Source organism: Pseudochaenichthys georgianus, chromosome 3 (genome assembly GCF_902827115.2).
Source record: "Pseudochaenichthys georgianus chromosome 3, fPseGeo1.2, whole genome shotgun sequence".
In the NCBI taxonomy this organism is placed as follows: Eukaryota; Metazoa; Chordata; class Actinopteri; order Perciformes; family Channichthyidae; genus Pseudochaenichthys; species Pseudochaenichthys georgianus.
Window position 1 is genome coordinate 31,487,686 of NC_047505.1, and position 18,516 is coordinate 31,506,201.

General features: G+C 40.1%; 1 protein-coding gene across 2 annotated transcripts in view; it reads left to right on the plus strand.

Annotated features, from left to right (window-relative positions):
- The window catches only part of gpc5a (glypican 5a), a 130,178-nt gene that overhangs the window by 58,630 nt on the left and 53,032 nt on the right, over window positions 1-18,516 (plus strand). The window contains exons 7-8 of one of the 2 annotated variants that reach the window (XM_034103141.1): window positions 12,957-13,077; window positions 13,165-14,395. In XM_034103141.1, coding sequence (XP_033959032.1) covers window positions 12,957-13,077; window positions 13,165-13,176 — 133 coding nt within the window. In that variant the 3' untranslated portion in view covers window positions 13,177-14,395. Of the gene's footprint in view, window positions 1-12,956; window positions 13,078-13,164; window positions 14,396-18,516 lie in introns of those variants that run through there. The other variant, XM_034103133.1, reaches the window with a different exon arrangement.

Sequence of the window (18,516 nt, forward strand, 5' to 3'; positions counted from 1 at the left end):
TCCACCTGCACACGAAGCCATTCTCATCCAACTACTGCGTCACCTTGGTCACTCACGAGTCTAAAAACCAACTCACGTCAACGCACGTAAGCAACGTGGGTGCCAACGTGGGCGCCAACGTGAGCGCCCTCGTGAGCTCCCTCGTGAGCTCCCTCGTGACCAAAATATTTGACGGCGCTGATTGGCTGAAATTATGTTTCGGCGGCACAGTTTACTATTGAGACTTCTGCAACGTGCTGGTTGCTGCTGTTTGGCTCGGGGGCTCCTTACACGGCGCCCGGTAATGATAAACTAATGCCACGGGCAAGGCCAGGCAGGAAACATGTGACTTATCAGTAACTTTAGACATCGTAACACCATTTTAAACGAGATTTTATTGTAGATTATACATTTTACTGATACCAATTATATGATATGTACCTTGTTCATTAAAAATAAAAATATAAAATATATATATTTTTTAAATATATTTTTTTATTTAATATTTTTTTTTATATATTTTTTTGTATGTGGAAAAAGGTGGGACGGCGCCCCTAGCGCCCCTATGGGCCGGCCGCCACTGAACAAAATACATCCTTCATAAACGAAACCGGAAACAGACGTAGGCAAGATCCTCAGCTCGATGATTGGATGGTTTAGCCGCAACTCACGCTGGGATTTGGTGTTTATGCGATTTGAAATCCGAAAACATTTAAAAAAAAAAAAATAATAATAATACTTTTTTCCGAGTGTGCTTGCTTTTCTCTTTGAAAGTCTGTAATACACGGTTCGGCTGCATTAAATATTACATATCTGCCGTAGTTCTCTATTTATAGAGCCCTGCTGAGAAGACTTCTTGACAAACAGGAAGAACTGCGGCCAAAACTGAAAACGTGACGTGGATCATAAATATCTAAGCAATTAAACAACATCTTACATTTCTTTTCACACAATACGTCTCCTTGCAGTATCAACACTAATTCGGCTGATTTTTATATTTGATCCAATAAATCGATTATAGCGTAGTAAGGTTGCTTCTTGATTTTTCGGCCGCGGCTGGACAATAACGTTTTTTTATTTTAGAATTTTTTTATGTCACACGAATATCAAATTGGTCGGTGATGCAGATATCAAGGAACAGACGTGACAGCGGCACATCGACACCATACACGGAGCAGTCTGCTTTCTCCACCAACACCAGTCCATAACCAACAGCAGAATGACCCGCTCTGAATCAGGCCCTGTCGCTGCGGCTCAGAGACACACAGGGAAGGATTTGTGTTTTTTGAAAAACACTCGTTATCGTCATGTGAGGTTTTTGGTGGATTTAATCAAGTCTTGGATTGCAGAGTATGAATGTCCTCTTGCTATTTTTAGTTGATAAATACTTGTGTAAAGCTTGTGAAGGCAGGAGGAAAAAAGCTTCCGCGATCACCGTCTCCTCTGTTCCTCCAAACCCGCCCCCTCCCTGAAAATAATGAGTGACAGGCTGATAGTGACCCGATAGAAACTTTATTATTCACTTAATCACTGATTGAGATATGGGATTTATGTAACAGTAAGACAGAGAATAAGTATGCACCCACATGCACTATTTTTGTTTTTATATGCTGTTGTAAATACTCCTGTTGTCTGCTGTGTTCAGACTTAAGTCATGTGTGTGATGCCACATTTAGGACATTCAGTGTCCTTTTTTTAACAGAAGACCGTTGCTAGAAGCTGCAGCTAGACTGCAGAAGCATTAGTTTTTTGTTTTAGAGGATGGAACAATTTCACACACAGATATAGGGAGGCTATATCTATACAATTGATTTATTATGGTTTATAATTTAATGTTAAGACGAAGAAGTATTTCAGTGAAACAAGGCTGTTTTGAACATTTGACTGATGTATGCTTAAATTCTCTCAGAAAGTTACTGAAAGATACACTTTTGTGTTTAAAAGCTGACCACTACCATGAAGTACTCTGTTTGAGTAGATTTCGTTAGGATTCTGACTCTTAATGGCAGTTTGTGATTTTGAGGCTATTTCAGTGAAACAAGGCTGTTTTGAACATTTGACTGATTTATGCTTAATTCTCTCAAAAAGTTACTGAAAGATACACTTTTGTATTTAAAAGCTGAAAAGTAGATAATGAAGTACTTTGTGTCAGTAGATTTCGTTAAGAATCTGACTCATAATGGCAGTTTGTGATTTTGAGCTATTTCAGTGAAACAAGGCTGTTTTGAACATTTGACAGATTTATGCTTAAATTCTCTGAGAAAGTTACTGAAAGATACACTTTTGTGTATAAAAGCTGAAAAGTAGATAATGAAGTACTTTGTTTTAGTAGATTTCGTCAAGCATCTGACTCTTAATGGCAGTTTGTGATTTTGAGGCTATTTCAGTGAAACAAGGCTGTTTTGAACATTTGACAGATTTATGCTTAAATTCTCTGAGAAAGTTACTGAAAGATACACTTTTGTGTATAAAAGCTGAAAAGTAGATAATGAAGTACTTTGTGTCAGTAGATTTCGTTAAGAATCTGACTCTTAATGGTAGTTTGTGATTTTGAGAGATTTCGTTAAGAATCTGACTCTTAATGGCAGTTTGTGATTTTGAGGCTATTTCAGGCTGTTTTGAACATTTGACAGATTTATGCTAAATTCTCTCAAAAAGTTACTGAAAGATACGCTTTTGTATTTAAAAGCTGACCACTACCATGAAAGTACTCTGTTTTTATTAGATTTCGTCAAGCATCTGACTCTTAATGGCAGTTTGTGATTTTGAGGCTTGAAACAAGGCTGTTTTGAACATTTGACTGATGTATGCTTAATTCTCTCAAAAAGTTACTGAAAGATACACTTTTGTATTTAAAAGCTGAATAGTAGATAATGAAGTACTTTGTGTCAGTAGATTTCGTTAAGAATCTGACTCTTAATGGCAGTTTGTGATTTTGAGGCTATTTCAGTGAAACAAGGCTGTTTTGAACATTTGACAGATTTATGCTTAAATTCTCTCAGAAAGTTACTGAAATATACACTTTTGTGTTTAAAAGCTGACCACTACCATGAAGTACTCTGTTTTAGTAGATTTCAGCACACAGGATCTCTACTGTAAACAGAAAAAACATAACATTTTTAAGTATCTAATAATATACTATCCACATAATATAGTAGTTTAACCCCTACCAAAAAAAACAAAAACAACATTTAATAATTACATGATATTATAAAATAAAAAGTACTTACCAGAGTTTTTCAAGATCAGATACAGGTCAAGAAAATGAGGTATGGTGCTGGCTCATTAGCCCTCTCACTCTTCTTAGAATGATCCTGTGCAATTTTTTTAAGTTGAACTCCTATCCCCTTATAAACCAAAATAACAATAGCCCTTAATTAACACTAATCATTTCAAAAAACCTTACATAGAGAGAGTAGAGAGGACAACTAAAAGTGTAAGGTGACTGTTTTAAACTAATTCCACCACATATCTTATTTTAACCCTATAATGCATTTACTTTAAAGAGTCCTCTCCTGCTGATATTCAGGTATGTGTCTGCATATGGTATCTCTGCTTTAACGAGTCCTTTGTCCAGGTGATTAACGATGCTTCTTTTGTCCCCCCCACAGAGTGAAACTCTGCCCTTGCATTGATCTTCAGTAGACAAAGCCTTGTATGTCTGTAAATGAATATTTTAATTTACTCTCACACTGTTGATTCTATGTATTTTAAGTGTTTACAGCTTTTCTTTGTTCACAAGCCCTACAACTAAAGAGAACATCCTTAGTTATCACTATTAAAACCTAAATAAGATATTTTTTTAATTAATATGAATACCCTCTTTGCAAACAGATACTTCCTTGTAGTTAACAGTTTCACAAAAACTTAAAAAGAAACATGAGGAGTCATCTGCAAAAAGTGAGAGTCTTTTTCACCAGTCAAACCTTTTTTTGTTGCATACAGCAAATTCTAATATTACCCCCATACAACCTCACATAACTTCATATTGGACTTCCTTATAGTTGTGTGAAGTAATTAAATAATAAAAAAAGACAAAGATCATGGGGGCAATAGGATATTTTAAATTATTATTTCCCTCTTTACGTATTTGAAAGTACACAACTGGAAAAAAAATCTACCACTTCCTCACAGAGCCCCTCCTCCAACACACATGAACGCGCGCACATGACCAAAGAGCGCACAAGATAAGTTTGTGCACAGATCTTCGGCTGGAGGCGTCTGAACCCCGCACAGATGCTGCATTCGTTTCTTGACTGGCGCTCCGGACGGATGGCGGTAAGTTGTCACAGGCCTCTCGCTGATTAAACCCATATCGAGGCGTCTCTTGGCCATTTTTCTTTTTTGAAAGGTGACTTGGTGAGTGGAAATGACTGGCTTTTTAATTAGTCTGCATGGATTTCTATTTTCATCTATTTCCACTCCCCACTATCTGCTGGCCTCATATCGTGTGACAGGAAGGGGTGGAGAAAGGGGGAGAGGCCTGGGCTGTGAGGGGGTGGGGGCTAGACAGTCTCACGCATAACTTCAAAGAGACAACTAGATTAACATCAGAGGCTTATAACACACCGGTGAAATCACACCTGCCTGTTATAACACCTCAACCCTCACATCAAAGGGAAAACATCAAAGGCTAATTAAATTAGACAACAAAGGGTTCTGAGGTGACAGGGGCCAGACAGTCTCACGCATAACTTCAAAGAGACTGCCTTAATCAACACCTAGATTAACATCAGAGGCTTATATCACACCTACCTGTTATAACACCTCAACCCCTCACATCAAAGGATTAGACTACAAAGGGGTGTGAGGGGACAGGGGCCAGACAGCATAACTTCAAAGAGACTGCCTTAATCAACACATCAAAGGATTAGACAACAAAGGCACTACACAGGGGGGCTTTTCACACCTACCTGTTATAACACCTCACCCCTCACATCAAAGGATCTCGAACAAAGGGAGGCGGGACTTAGCTCATTAACATAATTGTACCCCCACACATCAAAGGATCTCGAACAATGGGGGCGGGACTTAGCTCGTGTGTCACATGTCACTTTTCATGCATACTAATGTGATTGAAGCGGTATCCTTATTACTACTCCTTGTAGACCCAGAAAACTATAAGAACATTCACAAAGCAGCACTGAAAATGTCTGCTTTATTTGGTTCTAATTGCCTTTGTGAAGCAGCTTTTTCTGACATGAATGTCATGAAATCTAAATACAGAACAAGGCTGACTGATGAACTTTTAAATGACTCTATTAGAGTGAACCTAAGTGGGTACACTCCAGCATACACCTGTATGGTGGACTCCATGCAGCGCCATTCATCTCACTAATTGTACAAAATCACCACCATACAAGCATCTTATGTGCCATAACAAAGCAACTCCTTGACCGACACTTAAATCAACAGCATTACTTGTGTCCATTGGAGTTTTGTTGTTGTTGTTGTTGTTGTTGCAATTTACACTTTGTGGGATTTAGAAAAACATAATCCAACCTAAGAAAAACATATTGTAAATTGAAAGCATATGTCACAGTAGCCTGCATCTGTGTTTTATTCTTGTTCAGATTGAGGAAAAGCTGTGAGCTATGATCATAGTAAATTACTTTGACGTACCAATCCTACTCTATCCTGACGTCAAGGAATAGGCCTCAAATATCTTTGCTCCATAAGTGGCGGTTTTGTACTTGCAGACAAATATAGTTGGATGAGATAGGGATACAAGATTGAACATTTCAATCTAGAGCCGAACAGCAGTATGAGCAGAGATGAGATGCAAACCAAGAATCCCTCTGGGGGCGAAAGATATGGATTATAAGATCCTGTTGCTCGTCCACAGAGACACAGGCAATCGCTCAGCTGTTTGATATCCTTTTGTAGCATCTGCTTGATGCTACTGTGTGCTTTTTACTCACCCTATAGAATATGTTATGACTATGATCAATGTTTTTTGTATCTATGACACCTTTTAAGAATCCAACCTTTATTTTCTGAGATTGCAACTCCAAGAGAGTCTCTGTGTTGCACTGCTAGCCCTGCAGCATGTTACAAGAGATTGTATGTACTTCAGGTTATGGACCCCAGTGGCATAATGAAATAGATTGCTCTCTGAATGCAAGAGAACCTGCCTGTATGTATGATTGTGAGTTTCAGGTTATATTTTATACATTCTTCAACCTTTACCTGTACCAAATTCATGCATGTCTTTGGTTTGTACAATATGAAATAGCTTTTGGTAACAACAGACCTTTTTCAATGCAGATGTGTGGCCGTTCACATTTGTATTGGGTAGAACTGGGCACAGATGGCTCTGATGTAATCTCTTCAATCTGCTATTAATCACACAGTGCAGAAAAAAAGGAAAAAAGAGACTGCAGTAAAGGTCAACGAGAGGTGGATTTTGCAGTATTTGTTACATGGGATGGTGTCTCCAGATAACTGCACATAACCTACTGTATCAGATTATCAAAGGCTACAAGTGCGTGTGGGCAGTGATCTACCTTTACCGCTGACTTCATAGCTGTATTTTTTAACAGGTTTACCGTTAACAATTTATAGTGGGGACAGACCTAACATGGACTATCTTTATTCCAGCTCTTACAAATACAAGCTTCATCTCAGCAGGTGTGTCCTGGGATTAAACAGAGCTGCAGGCAACAGTATCATAGCTCCTGTGCACACAGTTCAGGTGCAATTTAGTCCCAAAACATCAGCCTAAAGCCACAGGCGCCTGCTGCAGCCAGCAAACAGGACCTTCACTTTCACACTGAGATGTTGGTCGATGTGCACAAGAAGCCAAATTATTCAGAGGAATTGTGTTAGGGCAGAACATCTGAGAACTTGTTGACATGCACTGCAGTAGCCTGGTTACTCTAAATCCAACTTGCAGATGGTCAACCAACAAGATGTCTCCAGTCTCCTCAATCCACTCTGCTTTTCACATGTACAGTACTTCAACCAAAATGGAGTATTATTATCTCTCAAAAATTGGGTTAGAGATTGGTCTAGCAACCAGCATGTTGTTATCAAAGGCTGGCACATCTTTACTTCATATACAGTATTACACCTTACTTTATTAGAAGTGCAGACATACATACATGAGCTACATACAAATATGCTTCCACTTTAGTTAGGTTCAATATAAATCAAAGAGCTGCATCATATTTCTGTCAAATCATTTTAAAATGGTTTGCATCCTTCTCAGAAATATGAAGAAGCAAACATCAAAGACCCACAATGTTCCTGCACACCGACAAAAAAATGAAGAGACTGAAATAAGGAATGGAAATGTCTCATCATGATATACAAGTCACCTGAAATAAATAAATGCGTCATTATGAAATACAAGTCCCCTGAAATACTTCATTTATTTAATGTGCTAAAGATGTTTGCTTATGAGATATTGTGACTGGTGATTGATTAGTTGTTGCTATTTATGTTTTTAGCACTATATGCCAATGGTCTTTTTTACTATTTTTGCCACATGTTTGTCATATTGTGGCACCTTTAGCAAATTATATAAATGTATTGCAGCTAGTGTCAAAATGTAGTAAAAAGGACATTAAATTACATGATGAATCAATGATGGAGAGAATTTGAGCATAAAAAAGCCAACAACTTGAATAAAGTCTTAAAGGTCCTATGACATGCTTTTCGGGTTATTACCCGTCCCCTTGTGTGTTATATAGCTTTTTCTGCATGTAAACGGTCTGCAAAGTCAAAAACCCTCAAAGTACACCCTGTAGCGAGTACAACTCTAACACAGAAAAGACCTGTCTATGCTGCCCCAGAACGCCTCGTTGGAGATTTGTCTTTTTCCAGTTTTTTCTTCCTGAGTATAGTGACGTAATGGCTCCTCACACACACACACACACTCACTCAGCCTTATCTTTTCTCAGCCGCTGCTCTGCGGATCTCAACACACACTCACAGCCTGGCTGTTCCGCGGTGTCTCGCTGTCTCGCAGACCCCACGCAGCAACCAGGAAACGACACCAGTAACCCAGCTCACACTGTCCGCTCCTCGAGCCTCAAAGGTCGGAGCAGCGAGCCCCGCAACGTCCCGCCAACACGGCACCCAGACCCCACGCAGCATTCTCATCTGTTTGTCGTTACTGGTGTCATTTTCTGGTTGCTAACAAACGCCATTGTAACACATAATCATTGATGTTCCGCTGTAACGGTGGTGGACTCATCAGAACAGAGTGGGCGAGCTGACCAATCAGAGCACAGTGGGCTCATAAGGAGGGGGGGCCAGGAGCTCCAGCAAGGCGTGTAGGACAGAGAGTGAATACACATACAGAGATGCTGTATGAGAAACCAATGTGAGTTTGGAACATAGAACAATGTAAATCTATTCTAGTAGACCTCAACAATGGAATCATGATCAGTAGAAATGGCCATGTCATGGGACCTTTAAAATATAATATTTACTTTGTATATTTCTGAATTCAACTCTGGCGATCTGCACCAAAACATTGTAATTGTAGACAGATTTTAGATGTTCACTTAAATATTTCATTTGATGCAGCTGGAAGTTGAAAGACCGCAGCCGAAACAGAGACAGGCCACACAAAAGAGAGAAGAAAGAGAAAATAGTGGTGATGGCAGACTAACTGCTGATAAAAAGGACACTGAATGGCAGCTGAATCTTTCCAAAACGAATCACTTTAGGAGTTCAGATTTGAAGGAAATTAACAACAAAATGACTTCTCAAGGACCCAGACACACTGACTACATTTGAATTCTGCCGCCTCCCCTTTCTTTTAAATAAATTAGACACCCAGGCTCCCTGCACTTTATTTATTCATCGTTTATTTTCCTTTCTGACCTTGTATTGCTTGAAAACCACACACCAATTTGTGTTAGCTGCTACAAAATCACCCACCAGTCATTAAAACCACCGAATGTATTTTTTGTTTTATTGTTAATTCTTGATTCAGATATTTAAATTCAAAGCGAAATCGGGCCGAGATGTGCTGTGTGCATACATACTCACACAAGAGCTCAGCAGGTCTTTGAGCAATGGCTGACTTTACCTTGATCTACTATTTTTGATTAAATGATATGCTGCAAATTGAGATGTGAAAGGATTGTGCTCAGTCACCGGCAGCCACGGTCAAAGTCATTACAGCTGACAGACTGTATTCAAACTAAAGAGTGAGGAGTCCTTGAGGAGATCTGAAACCTATTACCAAGCTATAACAACAATAACCGGCTTGGCAACAAGGAATAATGCCACATTGAAACGTTAAGGCATGACTGAATAGATGAGTGTACTGTGCTGACACTCTTATTTCAATGAAAGGACATTATATGTAGATGCATACGAAGCCCTGCAGCATAGACTCCTGGCTGCTCACATGCAGGTGAATCATGATTCTCCCACGTCACAAATCCCCCGTTTACTTTTAGGGTATGCCTGCCGATGAATTATGCCATCACCTTGGTGTTAGTTCAGACTATTGATCATCTTTACCTATTGCTCCACAAAGAGGTAATAGATTGTTTTCACTGTTGATTGTTTTCTAACACATCCCACGTGCATTGTGCCATGGTGGAAGAAGTGCCTGCTCATTATTTGTGTTTGTTACTCCATCACTCTTCTTTTAAAATGCTACTTAATTCAAATTTGAGAAATATGATCAGTAATCTAAGGTATTACAAGTAAAGCAAATGTGCAACTGTTATTGTTACCCTCGTAGGTGGTTAAAGTCCCCTACGTGTATTGGGGTTACAGATGGGGTCCAAAACTAGCAAGCCACATGAATGTCTGGGAGCTAGGGGTGTAACGGTTCACAGAAGTCACGGTTCGGGTTCGTACCTCGGTTTGGGGGTCACGGTTCGGTACAACAAGAAAAAGCAAAAAAAAGTCCCAAATGCATAATTCCAGGTTTGTTGTTATTTAATAGTAACAGTAGTGCAAGTTTCAGTTTAAAAATAAGGAACTCTGACATTTTGAATAATTAACTGTATTAAACAGTTAAAAATAAACCACAAACGGTACCACAAACACTCAGATGGCCATATTATCTATAATGGCCAGTGGTGTAGTGGGCGTTGGACGCGGGGGTACGCCGTACCCCCACTTATTTGGAGCATGATCTTTTTTTTAATAGTCTAATAAATATAAAATCATTGCCAGTGTTATCAGTTGCAAGTGTGTATTTGTTGTAATAATGACAAAAACATAATACATTTCACAGTAATTATAATTTAAAAAAAAACGATTTCCTTAAATAATTATGATTTGTCATCACGCTCGTGACCCTGCGGAGAGCTGGGAGAGCCAGCTCGCCGCCCGCCGATTTTGCGGCAGCTCTTTCCCTCAAGAACGCTAAAGAAAAAGCTCTATAATGGCAGGCAAACATGTTTTACTTGACTTCTTTTCTAAAAAGAATATAATTCACAAGAAGAAAGAGGCTAGCAGTACCGAAGCTACAAGTGAAGCTGCTACTAGTACTACATCATCAGAAGAGCTGCCTAAAGACGTGGATAATGCTAGCACTAAAGTTAACGTTAGCTATAGCAACGTTCCCCTAGCTAGCTCATACTCACCTTTCCTAGATGCATGGACAGAGGAGATGTGGCGGAGAAAACAAGAGGCATAGGCCTACCCGTGGATAGACTGCAAAGCTGGGAAACTGGGCTGCAAAGTTTGTTCATCCATTTCGGATGTATCAGTCTTCAAAACACAAGGTGTGTGTGTGTGTGTGTGTGTGTGTGTGAAGCAGCGCTGTTTGTTTATTTGTAATGTAGGCTAGGCCTAATCAGATTAATTTCAAATCCAGATTCAGTTGTTTGCATAAATAGGCTATATTTTTCGTTTAAGTTAATTTCAGGACAACTTTGGGAATTTTGTTTGTTTGTTATGAGTTTTAAATAGATTGAGAGACAGAGAGGTCTGCTTAGTTGCAATACTGTAGTTTATGCAATTTAGGCCTATACATTGTTTATGTAATTTATGTGCCAGTGTGTCCATGGTTTTGAATCTGTGTGTGTGTTGAGTGCAGCGCCGTCTGTTTTTTGCATAGTAACAAAAGTGGGACAAAGCATACCGTTAGTTTCTGTGGACCTGTCTGCCCGTTTTATGAGTGCACTGCACGCGTGCGCACTTGTGTGCATTGTTTGGGATTACCTAATTAAAATAGCGTCCCCCCAGTAAAAAAATCCCCACTACACCACTGTTAATGGCTGATGTCAAACAAAAAGGTTTCATCAAGCTGTAAAACTAAAAAGAATGTCTTGAAAATATTACATCATAAATAATAAGAAAGTGTTTCAAGAGCGCATAGTTGTTGAAAAACATATGCCGCTTCCGTTATTTATTTTAGGTCTCTCGACTCATGTCTATTGGCTTCTTAAAAACAGCGGGGATCAGCTGTTGAACTGCTGTTGTCTTTTTCCGGGCTCCGGTGATTGGCAAATCTGGGTGATGCCTTCTGATATGATTTAGCATGTTTGGCGTGTGTTGCCATTAGCATACCGCACCACTGTCTAACAACGCCGACACACCGTCCTCGTCCGATCCACCACTCGCACTCCATCGTTATTGTAGTCCACAGGGAACCCGAAATGTTCCCACACAGCTGATTTAAAAGAAGCAGGTGGGTTCTAGCTTCTGTGTGTTATCTGAAATCGCCATACTAACTTTTCTTCTTCTTGTATTTTGTTCGTTTTGTTGTTGTGTTTTCTTCTTGTTCTTCATTTGTTGTTTAAGGGCGGCTGGCAAACAGCTTTTAGGCGCAATACCGCCCCCTGGATTATAAATAGTGTAGTGGATACTGCTTGAATGACAGACTTTTCTCCCACTCGTAAAAAAAAGGCATATTCGTCGTGTGACTGCATGTGCTGAACCGTGACGTCCGAACCGTGACGTCCGAACCGTTACGGTACGGGACGAATACCGTTACACCCCTACTGGGAGCAAATACATTTTATATGCTACATATATATGGCCAGGATCCGTTACATTTTCGAAATATTAGGTTGCAGATTAACATTTTCAAAAGGGGGGTTTGTTTAGCATGAAACGGTTACAAAAGAAAGTAGAAAGAAAGTGAGGTCAAAGAAAACTATTTCTGCTAGAAAGTTAGCAATGATTGAGAGTCAGACCTAAAGATTTCAGATGTGTGTATCTCACACTGCACTGTAACTTTAATTAATGTACCTTTTGTTATTCATGTTTTATTATCTTTGCTTTTAAATGAGTGTTTTTAAATGCCATTTTATAATATGTTTCGTAAAGGTGGGGTAGGTAATTTTGGAGAAACCAGCTCGAGTGCGCTAGAATTTGAAAATACACAGCCGGAAAAGATCGGCCACTTCCTTACAGAGCCCCTCCTCCAACACACACGAACGCGCACATGACCATGTGGGCCGGCTAAAATGATTGGCCGTGCTTTTTACAGTACTACGGCTTCCACAGATGACATTTTTGTATGGATTTGTTGTCAAAGCACTTAAGATATTCATTGCTATCGGGATGTTAAGAGCATTCCATGGAATATAACAAAAAGTGTATCTCGAGCTGGTTTCTCAAACTTACCTACCCCACCTTTAATGCCTTTCATTTTTGTATTGATATTGATATTGATATACTTTATTAATCCTCGTGGGGAAATTGTTTCTCTGCATTTGACCCATCCTAGTGTTAGGAGCAGTGTGCTGCCATTTTGAACGGCGCCCGGGGAGCAGTGTAGGGAACGGTGCCTTGCTCAGGGACACCTCGGTAGCACTTGGTCTTGCCGGGACTTGAATTGGTGACCTTCCAGTTACCAAGCCAAGTCCCTATCGACTTCGCCACCACCGCCCCCAAAAAAAAGCCCTTTGAATTGTGTTGTGTTGAAAGGTGCTATATAAATCAACTGGCCTTGCCTTGCAGTTACAGATACAGTATATCACGTTGTATGCTTTAACATGCCGTATGCATTTGAAAATACTAACAGATCTTTTTTTGTATTTTTTTCACAGCTACACCCTCCGTGTGGTCGGCAACGGGATCAAGGCTCAGAGCGCTAACCCTGAGGTCAAAGTGAAGGCAGCAGACCCTGTCATAAATCAGATCATCGACAAACTCAAACACATTAACCAGGTGAGTCTCTACAGATTTACTATGTGCACATAATACACTTTCCTTTAAATCTATAATAGAGTCCCTCCTTTTTAACTGTTTTCTTAGGCAATCTGCTAATCTCTGTGCGTCTTCGTTTATGGAACATGAAGCAGCTGTCATTAGATCATAGCTTGTTTTTTAAGATGCTCTGAAACAGCTACGTTGAAAAGAAACTCACAACGCTGAAGCCCTTCACTCTTTACCTCTGGATAATGTTATCTTCTTTGATCATCTTTCATATTACCGGCTGATAGAAAACTATTCTCAAATACTAAATCATCCCCCAGGCTATGAAAAAAAAATCCATCATTACACATTTAAAAACCCATTTATTCCGGTTTGCGTGTCTTCACATTTACTGCTCTTTGTCAAAATCAATGTATCTTTTCTATCACCCAGCCTGCTTTTCTGCATGTGTGTGCTGCTGTGGCTCCTCTTGCTCTTCCTCTGCTTATCTCTCAGGATGATGAGATTACGGCAGTTTACTGGAGCACTTTCTCTTCTGTAGCTTCAATAACAGCCGCTGCAGCAGCCGCTGGGTTGTTGCACTGCAGCAGCAGCCTCACATGTCTGTTGCTTTAGTTTCCCCAGTGGCGGGCTGAAGGCCAGGTCATCCCTCTTGACCTCGTGCTGGCACCCCCTCCCTGACTAATTCACACCATCTGTGGGATGTCGGAACACATACATCTATATCATAATCATTCAGAGTGCCTGATCTGCCTTGTTGACATTCATTTTGTATGTCTCTCCCTCCGTTTGTGTTTTTGTGCCATCTACACCGTTGTGGTTCTGTGAATTTTTACATGTACAAAGACAGATTTACAACATCGAATATTTAGACATTTTAATCTGCAGCGCATGGTTTTCTGTTAATACCATAACACAGATTATATTCATTAGATTGGCAAAGATTGTACAATGTAATAATTTGTTATCCTCTCAAAGCAAGTAATTCACAGAGTGTAGCTATATTTCCTAATGTTCACTGTTAGAGGTTTGTAAACATAAATACATCAAAACAGGTAAACATGGTCAGTTAATAATCAGTTGAATTAAGTAAACATTTTCTTCGTGTTATCTTATCTTTGTGTCTTTCTTGTCTTCTTACTTTTCTTCTTTCCTTTCTTGAAATTCTATTTATAACTAAATCAGAAATGTTCTTGACACGTTATAAAACAACTCAGTGGAGATTTGTTAATGCAACAGTGATGAAAAGTGACACTTGGGCTCAATACCTGATATGTTACTCATTATCATTTATCACACATCCAGTGTGTGAAGAACTTAAGTGAGTGTGTGTACGCCATACTTTAGCAAATAAATGTATATTTGAGTTTAGTTTTTGCCTTGTTTTTTGATTCATATTCTGCTTTCAGCCCCCCCACAGTAGTCTTTGCTGAGCAAATGCATCATTTATTTTCAAACAAAAACATTTATTCCCATTTAAAGATCTTGCTTAACAAAAACAAAGATAATGCAACCTTAATATGTTATTTTTCTCACCAATATGTTGAGTGTCTTCTGTCATGATCCCACCACTCAGTAAGCTAGTCCGACAATAAGTGTAGCTGCATCAGTTGGTTGATTAGTCGGTCGTTCCACTACTTTGATCGCGACTGAAATATAAAACAATCTATGGATGGCTTTCCATCTAGCACCAGCAGTCCAAAAAAAGAATCAGTCATGCATGGTTCCCAAATGTCCTTAGAACTTTGGTGATCCTCTGACATTTCCTCTAGTGCCCCAATAACTATTGGATTGATTTGATGGAATGTGGGTCACACATTCATGTTCCTTTCGAATTAATTGGACTATATAAATATCAAATATATATAAAATACTATAAATTGTACACATGGCGCTCTAACCTGAGATGGTGATTATGGTAATAGATCTGTGTTACAAAATCTGGCTAAATGTAATGAATTGTAAAATAAGTTCACACATTAACAGGAGCTATCTTCTAAGATATTATGTTCTTTATAGATTCCTAACAGTCATTCAGCTATTTAAAACATATGTTAGCATGAGTATGTAGACATTAATAGCATCATAAGTTTTCACGTCAGCTGTATAAAACCACTGAAATGTCCGAACATCCAGCATATTGTGTCTTGGGCCTCAACGACACAAACAAAGCTTAATATTTCACCCACTCTTCAGCAATGGTGGTACAAGTATATCAACCATTGTTAGAAACAATAAATAAATAAATAGAATAAAACCTATCAAATATGTATGAGGTATTAACAGTGTTGGTGTTAATTAAACACAATATAAGGCACCACATTTGTTTTATTTATCATTTAAACACATGTCATTTAGTGCATGTGTTATGTGTTGTAATAGAAAAAAAATACATAGACATACTTTATTGTAATTTCAACAAGACACGGAGTGTACTATTAAAACAAAATGTCGTTGTACTGGCTTACAGGAACAGGACAATATAAAAACTTGCTAAAATTGTACATATAAATAAATAATAGTGACGTGGTGCTGATAAAATTAAAGATGAAGTGTGCGTTTAAAATATAAAGACTTATACATATAAATAACATAGACATACTATATAAAAAATATGTGCTCTTTACACAGCGTAATGCAATCTCTGTGTCACTGGTCTACTTGCTGTTCAGCAGTCTGATGGCTTGGGGAAAAAGCTATTGCAGAATCTGCTGTTCTGCTCTTAATGCTGCGGAACCTCTTGCCGGAGGGCAGCAGGGAGAACAGAGCATGGTGAGGATGAGTGGGGTCTTTAAAAATGTTCTGGGCTTTTGTCAGGGAGCGTTTCTGAGCGGTGTCTCTGATGGGAGGGAGAGAAACTCCGATGATCTTCTCTGCTGTCCTGACCACTCTCTGCAGAGACTTCCAGTCTTTGGCGTTGCAGTCTCTCGACCAGATGGAGATGCCGCTGGTCAGCACGCTCTCTATGGTTCCTCTGTAGAACGTGGTGAGGATGGGAGGGGGGAGCTGTGCAGGAAGTGTAGGCGCTGCTGTGCCTTCTTAAATAGTGATGTAGTGTGAGTGGACCAGACTGCTTGTGATATGCACCCCCAGGAACTTGGTGCTGGCTGTAGTCTTCACTGCTGTGCCGTTGATGTGGAGTGGTGGGTGACAGTGCTTTTTGTTCCTGAAGTCGACAATGATCTCTTTTGTTTTATCGACATTCAGGATCAAGTTGTTGGTGTTACACCAGTCTGTCAGATGGTTCACCTCCTCCCTGTAGGCCTGTTCGTTGTTGTCCCTGATGAGTCCCACCACTGTTGTATCGTCCGCGTACTTTATGATGTGGTTGGTACTGAACATGGAGCAGCAGTCGTGGGTCATCAGGGTGAAAAGCAGTGGACTCAGAACGCAGCCCCGCGGGGAGCCGGTGTTTAAGGTGATGGTGCTGGAGGTGTTGTTACCGACCCAAACATACTGGGGTCTCTCTATTAGGAAATCCAGCAGCCAGTTACACAGGGGTGTGTTGAGTCCCAGGGGTCCCAGTTGGTTTACCAGATGCTGGGGGATGATTGTGTTGAACGCTGAGCTGAAATCCAGGAACAGCATTCGCACATGGGTGTTCTTCTCCTCCAGGTGGGCCAGGCTCACATGGAGCGCAGAGGAGATAGCGTCCTCTGTAGAGCGGTTAGGGCGGTAAGCAAACTGGAACGGGTCAAGTGTGGGGGGAAGTATGGAGACGATATGGTTCTTTACCAGCCTCTCAAAACACTTCATCATGATGGGGGTGAGTGCCGCAGGCCGGTAATCATTCAGGCAGGTCACTGAGGATTTCTTTGGCACAGGTACAATGGCTGCTGTCTTAAAACATGATGGAACAATGGCCTGGTCCAGCGAGGTGTTGAAGCTGTCTGTGAGGACACAGTCCCTGAGCACCCGTCCTGGTATACTGTCGGGGCCTGCTGCCTTCCGGGGGTTGACTTTCCTCAGGGTCCTCCGAACTTCAGCTGTGTCAAGCCGTAGTCTTTGTTCCCCCTGCTTGGGGACAGCTTTCATTGCAGTGGAGTTATTAAGTGCCTCAAAGCGACCAAAGTGATTATTGAGGTTGTTGAGAAATATAGTATCATTGTCACAGGGTGGTGGAGCAGCCTTGTATCCAGTGATGGACTGAATGCCCTGCCACATGCGCCTGCTGTCCATGGGGTCATGGAAGAAACTCTGGATTTTTTGGCTATGAGCGAGCTTTGCATCTCTGATGGCATGGTCCAGGTTGGCTCTTGCTGTTCTAAGAGCTGCCACGTCACCAGATCTGTAAGCCAAGGTTCGTGCTTTCAGCAGAGCACGAACCTCCATATTCATCCAGGGTTTCTCATTGGCACGTGTGGTGATGTTCTTGAGGACAGAGACGTCTTCCATGCACTTCTGGATGAATGCAGATACAGTCACAGCATACTCCTCCACATTAATCTGTAGGTTGACAGTTGCGGCCTCTTTAAACATGTCCCAATCAACAAGAACAACAACAACAAGAATCTTTGAAAACGTACATTTCTTTAGGTCAGAAAATAATTCTAAAATCACTTGAAAAACCAACACAAGTTTAACTCTTTAGAATATAATGACAATCTTTAAGTATGTAAGACACAATCTGGACACTAGTACTAACCAGATCAAAATAGTATTCTATTATTTTTCATTCACTTTGCGTGTTGACTCTTAATGCATCCAATTGAAAATGATGTCCACAAGTGTTGAGCTGTGATGGTGTCTTGTCTTCAGTAGTGTTCAAAAAGCAAATTTAAATAAAGCTCTCAAAAATGTGGTTTGATGAGTGAAAATCTCTTTCAAATCCAACATTTGCCCTTTTTCACAAAAGATGTTTGGCAAATCCTCATGATTGGCTCCAGCACTGTCTCCACCACATGAGGTGCTAACAACTAAAAACACTGTGCCGGTTCAGAGTAGAGATGGTGAACCTTGTATGTCAGGTATGTAGTCACTCAATGAGTTGTTCCGTGATGATAGCTCTTTCTCTGTTTTGTCTGGGTTTCCAGGGAAGCCAAGATAGAAATATCAAATAATTAATCTTAGCATCTCTTCAAGCTAAGTTTCACTCCATCACAAGGTCAAAATGATTTCCAAAGGGAAGTGCTTTGTTACGCTCCTTGTAAGCCTCAAGTCAGTAACATAAAGCACACATTTTTGCAAAATAATTTTCTCACAATCACTCTTGAGAATTAAATCAGACAGTATTCAAAAGCAATTTAGAATTTGTCCTGACCTCACTCAGATACGCTTTTTAAACATGTTTTCCATCCGTCTGTCCCTCAGTTGGCATCAAAAGCTTTTTGAGGTAATATAAATGCTATCGTTGTGGAGCCTATAATGACTATCAGTAGCAAAGGCATAATTTGTGTGATGTGTTTTAGTGCTGTTAAAATTGACGCAAGATTTTTGTAGCGTACACAAAAA